The sequence below is a fragment of the Miscanthus floridulus genome, chromosome 1 (assembly GCF_019320115.1).
Source record: "Miscanthus floridulus cultivar M001 chromosome 1, ASM1932011v1, whole genome shotgun sequence".
NCBI classification, from domain to species: Eukaryota; Viridiplantae; Streptophyta; class Magnoliopsida; order Poales; family Poaceae; genus Miscanthus; species Miscanthus floridulus.
The window spans coordinates 92,600,547-92,608,312 of record NC_089580.1 but is presented as its reverse complement, the minus strand read 5'-3'; the positions used below and the strand labels follow the sequence as shown (position 1 = coordinate 92,608,312).

The 7,766-nt window shown below is 48.1% G+C and overlaps 1 protein-coding gene across 1 annotated transcript; it reads left to right on the top strand.

Moving 5' to 3' along the window:
- The first annotated feature begins 4,230 nt into the window (after positions 1–4,230).
- Positions 4,231–4,764, top strand: LOC136489685 (protein TIFY 11e-like). The gene has a single exon (XM_066486253.1). The coding sequence runs from the start codon at positions 4,231–4,233 to the stop codon at positions 4,762–4,764; it is 534 nt and encodes a 177-aa protein (XP_066342350.1).
- The last annotated feature ends 3,002 nt before the right edge of the window (positions 4,765–7,766 follow it).

Below are 7,766 nucleotides of genomic sequence, written 5' to 3'. Positions count from 1 at the left end.
TTATGATTTATTTGCGAGTAAATATTTTGTGCCTTACAATGAAAGAAAAAATCTATCAAGGTTGTATTTTAATTCATACAGAATTCATAGGACATTACCATATTGTTACAAATTTTAATTTATATTATAGATACCATGATCATCATAAATAAATATAGCTTTTAATTTTATAGAAAAATAAAATATAAATAGATATGTAACATTGTGATCCTTGTTTCCATTGACGAGTTCGTTCGTTTATGATTGCTGCAGCAAACAGTCACAACATCAAAAGTAGCACCTATACAAATTAATTTGCGCGGCCGCTCCAGTTGTGCAACAAGATGAAGCGAATAGGTCAAACATTTGATAGCTTTTTTCTCCCGTTGCAACGCACGGGCATGTTTGCTAGTAAATATAAAGAGTGATTGCCGATTGAGAATACATAATTGACACAACCAATCTATTATTGTCAGGTTCTTTTACTTTCTTCTACTTTTCGCATCTAGGTCAGTAGTCATGCTTTGCTTGTTTCCTGTAAACAAGCCGCGAACTCCGGCGTCATCGGAGCATCCTTTGTTGTTCTTGCTTGTAAAACAGCTGGTTCTATTCTTCACCGTAATCGAAGAATTTATTCTTTTACTAGTTTGCTGAAAAACTAGTCGTGTACGTTTCTACGAAAGTGAGGCAATCAAGTAATCAGCAACTCCTGTGTTGATTTTGAGCATCAACAGTAACTGCATTCTTTGTATTTTTCCCTTTGACATGGGATTGGTCATCCTTTGTCAATTCAAAATTGAAGACAAAAGACATCAACTTGATTTATACAGAGCCTGAGCTCTCAAGATATTTAATAAATATTTGATTATTGAGGTATCTGATGGCTTTGTAGTTCATAAGGCAAACCTAAATTCGATCATTTAAATTCAAAATAACAAGTTTTGTTTATGTATTTGGGTATATATTTATGTCCTCCTTTCTTAGCAAATGTTCTTTGTTTATGATAGGTAAGAACCTGCAAACGAACAACCTTGTGGGCTGAGTGTTTCTCGGAGTTATTTATGTTTTGCTTTTCACAAAACAAAGCAATATTCCGTTATGTCCTATGCTTAGACACTTTTGGCCTTTTAAAGCTCAAGAGCACAGGTGCGTAAATTCAGAGTTATCACATGCATGCGCAGTCAGTAGTCGAGCGTAGTGTATTCCTCGAGGCACACTACCGGATACAGCCCAAAAACACTCGGCAAAGCGTTTGCCGAGTGTTACACTCGGTAAACGACACTCGACAAAGGTTGTAACGGCAAAGAGCTGTTTGCCGAGTGTCAAACGTCGGGCACTCGGCAAAGACTATACCAAGTCCCCAAAAAACACTCGGCAAACATTTTTCAGAAAAAAACAAGCCGCCGGCCACCACCACCACAACGCCCCGCCGCCGGCCACCACCACGCCGCCCGCCGGCGCGCTCCTCCCTGCCGGATCCGCCATCGGAGGGCACCTCCCCACCGGATCCGCCGCCTCCACGCTGCTGCTCCCCGCTGGATCCGCACGCCTCCACGATGCTGCTCCTCGCCGGATCCGCCCGCCGCCGCCGTGGATCTGATCACCGGCGAGGGGGAGAGTGAGGGAGATGAAGAGAGGAAAAGAGAGGGAGATGGGGAGAGCTGACCTACCTCGGACCCATGACGGCCGCCGCAACCCCATCGTCACCGGATCCGAGCCCCAGCAGCCGGATCCGACGCATGCCGCCGTCGCGAGGCCCACCCGCCGCAGATCCGCCACCGTGGAGCTCCCCTTGGCCCTCCTCGTCGGATCCAATGCCATCCGCCGTTGCGAGGACCACCCGCCGTGGATCCGTCGCCTGGAGCTTGCCTTGGCCCTCCACGCCGGCGGGGGAAGAAGGGAGGGGAGGGGCGCCCGCCGGGGAAGAAGAAGGGGTAGGGGAGGGCGCGGGCAGATCTGGGGAGGGAGGAGGAGAGAGGGCGCGGGCGCGGCGGTGCCGAAGATCCGCCGGGAGGGAGGAGGAGAGAAAGGGGCGGGCGGATCTAGGGAGGGAGGAGGAGAGAGAGGGGGCGGGCCGATCTGGGGAGGGAGGATGAGAGAGAGGGCGCGGGCGGATTTGGGGAGGGAGGAGGAGAGAGGGCGCGGGCGCGGCGGCGTCGGAGATCCGCCGAGAGGGAGGAGGAGAGAGAGGGGGCGGGCGGATCTGGGGAGGGAGGAGGAGAGAGAGGGCGCAGGCGGATCTGGGGAGGGAGGAGGAGAGAGGGCGCGGGCAGATCCGGTTAATTAAGTAGGTTTTTTTTTCTTTGCCGAGTGTCCTAGATCTGGGCACTCGGCAAAGTTTATTTTCATTTTTTTTTTCTTCTCCTTCTTTTTCAGAAAAAAAAAGGTTTTATTTCTTTGCCGAGTGCAAAAAATAAAACACTCAGCAAACCCCCTCTTTGCTGAGTGTTTTTTTTACACTCGGCAAACCTGCTCTTTGCCGAGTGTTTTTTTTTTGTCGAGTGTTTTTAGCGCGGCACTCGGCAAAGAACTTGTTCGCCGATTGTCCGAGGGAATACACTTGGCAAACCTAAAAACACTCGGCAAATTTGACGTTTCCGATAGTGGCAAAAGTCAACAAGTTTTTACTAGGAATGAGAATCACCAAAATGGTGTTTCTCGGTTATTCTAGTTCATTTTAGCGAGAATTTGAACCGGTAGCCAAGGTTTCACTAATTCTTATTGTTTTAGTAGGGAAACATCTCTACGGAGAATTTAGATATGAAACGTTTAATGGAAAAGAATCTGGATTCCTAGATGCACCCTAACTATAGAGATACACGGTTTTCCCATTAAACTCTCGTGTTGCACCCACGAACAGATCCCAAGGTATCGTGCCAGCGTGCGCAAGTATAGCATCGCTGCGCGGAAGGCGGGCAGCCGCGTGTAAAGCACCGCGCGAACGTGCAGAACCGGCCGAAAGGCTCCGCGCACGCGGCCAAAACGCGTTTATTTTCTCCTCCGCCGAAACCCACCCCCCACACCCCCAGCGGAATGCCTACACGCGCGGTCACCGCTCCCCAGCTCAAGCCGCTCGTGGGAAACAAAAGAAATAAAAAAACTGACGGCACGTCGGCACGCCTGGGCTCGGCAGTCACCACACCACCCCACACAGCCCCAACTCGGCAACTGCTACAGCTCATCAACCGTTTTAGGTTTTTGGCCACCTTTTTCCCCCGTGCCGATCGCCGAATCATCCTAAATCCTCCGCTCTCCACGAGGACGCTGCTTGCTTTGCCAGTTTGTCCTGCCCTGGCAGCCTATTAAAGCCGCCGCCATGCCGGAAGGGAAATCTGCCGGCCCTAGGATAGGGCACGAGGTGCGACGACTGAAGGTTTAAGCGGAGGAGAAATCTAAGTCCAGATATATAAACCCTTAGCTCCTATAGTCCATTAGGTATTAGCACATTAATGAGAAGAGAGACATAGAACTGATCAGGCGGCCCAAAAAGACAACATCGACATTTCTTTTCTAGTTTCCTTTTCCCACGGCCCTCGGATAGAGAGGAGACGAGGAGTCACGCTACACACAGCACACTCTGATCGTGAGTTCGCGACATGCGCCTTACACACGCAGAGCAGGCGAGCCACGCCGCCGCGAAGAGGTAGACTACTGGAGACACGGACATGGCGTACGAGAACGGCGACCAAGCAGAGCTCCACGACGACGACATCTTGATTCTGGTTTCTTATGAATTGCGATCACCGATCAGTTGTTTGGGCTCAAAGTATTTTTTTTCTTTTTATTTTTAATCCAAATTAATTATTTGTATAGTATTCCAGACTTCTAGTACTTTGTACCCATATAGTTATATTTTTCTTCTAATTTATGTGTTAGAATTTTAGAATGTTACCTAAGAAACATTTGTCATGGGTGAGAAAAGAAAACAAATATATTATTTTTTTAATCTACATTATTCCTCGATAATTATCATGCATCTATAAATATATTACTTAATCTACATTGTTCCTCGACAATTATCAGACATGTTAAATTAAAAATATATTATTGAATTTGCTTTTGTTTTACAAGTAAAATTAGCGTCTATATATTATAAGATTTTATACATGATTAAGAAGGGCCGTTGCGACGGCGTCGGAGCCCTTAAAATCGTAGGATCGACACCGGGGAAATCAACAAACACAAATGTGCATACAGAAATTCGTACCAACTCCGGAAATTTACCAGTGGACCGCGGTAGGCGGTAGCGAGATGGCTCCATCTCCAATGGCAGAAGCGGGTTGCAGCAGCGGCCGGCGACGGTTCGCGGTGGCGTGCAGCGTGCTGAGCCAGTGCGTCAGGGCCGAGACCGCGGCAGCCCATTCTCGTCCCGCGGTACAGCAGCAGGCTGCGTCAGCGTCCCCGATGCTTCTTATGCCGGGCGCCGACGTTGTCAGCGACGAGACTGTGCCAACGCCGACACCGGCGCCGGCGCCGGCGCCAGCGTCAGCAAAGCTAACCATCGTGTACGGCGGGCGCGTGCTGGTGTTCGACGACGTCCGCGCGGACAGGGCGGCGGAGGTGATGCGCGTCGCCGCTCGGCAAGACATGCCCGGTGGACTGGCCGACCACCTACAGGTGGCGAGGAAGGCGACGCTGCAGCGGGTTATGGAGAAGAGGCGGGACAGGCTTCGCACGCGCGAGCCGTACGCCCCTGCCCACGCGCCGGCGGCGACGGCGGCGGTGCCCAAGGAGCAGCGGGAAAAAGACGCTGACAAATGGCTTAGGCTGGGTATCCCAGGATAAAGCAACCGCTCATGCAGCTTCCGTTGTAGTCTCGACGTCGCTGCCGTTAACTGGCCGTTTTTTCTCCTTTCTCAGTGAACGACGTCGCGTGTTGTCTTTACCGATTGTATTGTACAATTTGCCGATTCGTTGACGTATACACAAAACACAAATGTTATTATATTAAGCTTAGGTAGAAAGGGTTGATGACGATTAGGTCACGCACCAGCAAGAGCTAGCACGTCCGAGACCACACACGGCCTATCACACACCGAGGACGTCCGAGATCAGCAAGACCCACCACTAGGTCGGTAGACCCGATTTGATACACGTTCTTCGCCCAAAAAGCTTGAGAACATCTCCCGCGTAGACCCATCAGGGAGGAGCACGTCGAGGTTATCCCAGTGTCGGCAAGGCCACCTGAAACTTCCGTCAAATCTTGTGAGAGACGCGCCGAACAGCAGGGCTTGCAAAAGCTAGGGTAAGGAGAAAGAGGGTAAATAAATGTGTTTTCGATCGATTGGTTGTTGGATTATTTAGTCAGTCGTGATCCTCCAATATATATAGAGCTAGCCTGGGCTCTAGCCTGAAGGATGCTGGGGACCACCGTCTTCGGCTCCTCTTTCGCCTGGCTTAGCTCAGAGCATTCGATCCCGCCTGCCTTTTCCCGTTTCGCACCCCTTTGCCATCCCTTGGGTTTTCTCCCTCGCCGAAAACTAGGAGAGAACCTATAAACACGAAATCTGCATATAACAAATCAAAAAACAATCATTGTAATCGCAGGGTGAAAAGGGACAAATGAACCTGGTAATGCTGCCAGGCCCTTCGCCTCTTCGTCATGCGTCGATCCTTTTGGCCAAACTCTTGCAAACAACGAAAACTAGACTCGGAATGAGGGGAGAAAAGGCGGAGGGTAAAAAGGGGATGCCTAAAGGGCAAGTTATCCCCCAACATTGCTCCTCATCCCAAGTGCTAGAATAGTTTTCTACACTAAATTTCCAACATAGAAGGACTTGTTTCTTCACTTTATTGTTATATTCCAAGGCAATTCACGCTTTGTCCCTCTTAATATCCTTCAAAGCTTGCATCCTTTTTGTTATTCACCTGGTCAATGTTGTCCACCGTTGTATCATGATACATAACAACAAATAGATCATTTTTTTGTCAATCTATATGAGTCCAAATTCACTTCAACGAAAAACATACTTCTTGTCCATATACCAGCTCGAAAGGAGTCACTTTAGTAGCACCATGTCTAGATATACGATGAGTCCATAGAGCTTGAGATAAAACTTCATGCCACCTTTTGAGATTGTCCTTAATTTTCTTTTTGATAATCTTGATCAAAATTTTATTGCTCGACTCAGCTTGGCCACTAGCTTAATGATAATATGGAGATGAATTAAGAAACTTAATCTTATATAATTTGTCAAAATCTCGTACCTTCTTTGATACAAATGACAGGGGCGGAGCCCAGTAAAAGCGAAACTAGGCTCCAGCCCCCTGGCTTGTTAGAAATTCACAAGGCCCGGTACTTATCCATGCCTCCATCCTAGTAGAACTCTAAAACAGGCAAACAAGCCACCCATCAGCCAACACTCACACACGCAAAAGGCTTGGCGGGGCGAATGGGCTGTAGTCTAGTGGTAGGGCTGTCAGTGGGACGTTACCCACCAGAGTTCAAACCCTGGTGATCGCACCTTTTCTAGAAATTTTAGGGTACACGCACACGTGCGTGTTCGGTGGTACTGCGCGTGTTTCCCGCGCACAGGAGGCGACGTGCCTCCCAATCTTTTCTTTGTGTGTCACTACTACACTCGCACATTTCACAGCCGCGTCGTAACCCACATCGCAATCCAATTTCGGCCTCGGCAGTAAGCTGTCGGCAGTGATACTTATAGTCCTCACCATTCCTATCTGAAACTGTCTGCGGTGTACACTACACCATCGTATTGGCTTATCATCCGTCCGTGATAAGGTCCTTACTTCCATCGCATTGGAGCACGACACGCGTGTGGGTATGCGCTAACACCGTCGCATAGCTTATGATCCGTCCACGATCAGATCCTTATTCCGTCGTATTGGAGCGTGACCCACCTATGTCGAGGCGAACATCACTGTCGCTTCAGTGTATGAACCATCTGGTCATAGGGCATGGTCACTGTCGCATTGCAGTACGATCTGCACGTGATGATCCTTTAGTCGGTGTCGGGTTACTAAACGATTTGGCGGTGATGCACTATTGACCCCTGCCGCATCAGACGAATAGTGGTGGTGATGGCCGTCTGCTTCACCAAAGGCGAGTGGTACGACGGTGATGATAAAACAACCAACGGGCCTTACATCCGACGGTGATAAAATTGTATTTGGTTTGCATATTATATTTACTAATTTAGCTAGGCCTTAATAACTTACTGAACACACACCATACAGATATAATCATTACACATCATTCATCATGTCCACAATGAAGAGTACTTGCTATAATAACAATGCTCGACACTAACATAACAACTGTGTCAACTGATGAATTAACACAAGCAGTAAATAGATAGCATAATAAAGGTTTTGCTCCCTACAGACTTACGTAACTAAAACGAGGTAGATGTGCTCCGCTCCTTCAGATTGGCACTCCTTGATCAGCTTGGCAACCAATGCAGCATGGAACCCCTCTTCTTCCTCCCATAGCCATTGTAGAAAAATCGTTCAAAAACATAGAGGCTCCAAAACCTGCACAACGCAAAGCAGCAGAATTAATAATATTTAACATACCATTGGTTTAGTTACCAAGCCAAAATTGTACTATATATAGACTCAAAACAACTCCCTACCTGAACAAAGATATGTCCTAACAACAAAATACAGCATATGCACCTTTACTGCTCTGCTAATGACTCTATGAATAAGGGAACATAAGACAGATAGTGAGGTCCATTTAAATAAATACTCTAGGTACTTTTAGGATAGCGGAACACCCGGGTAGGGAGGACATGAACTTTTTTGTGCCTCATGTCATATGCCAT

Bases quoted from the DNA above. Each gene is read 5' to 3' on its own strand.
- LOC136489685 (XM_066486253.1), top strand. From the start codon at position 4,231: ATGGCTCCATCTCCAATGGCAGAAGCGGGTTGCAGCAGCGGCCGGCGA.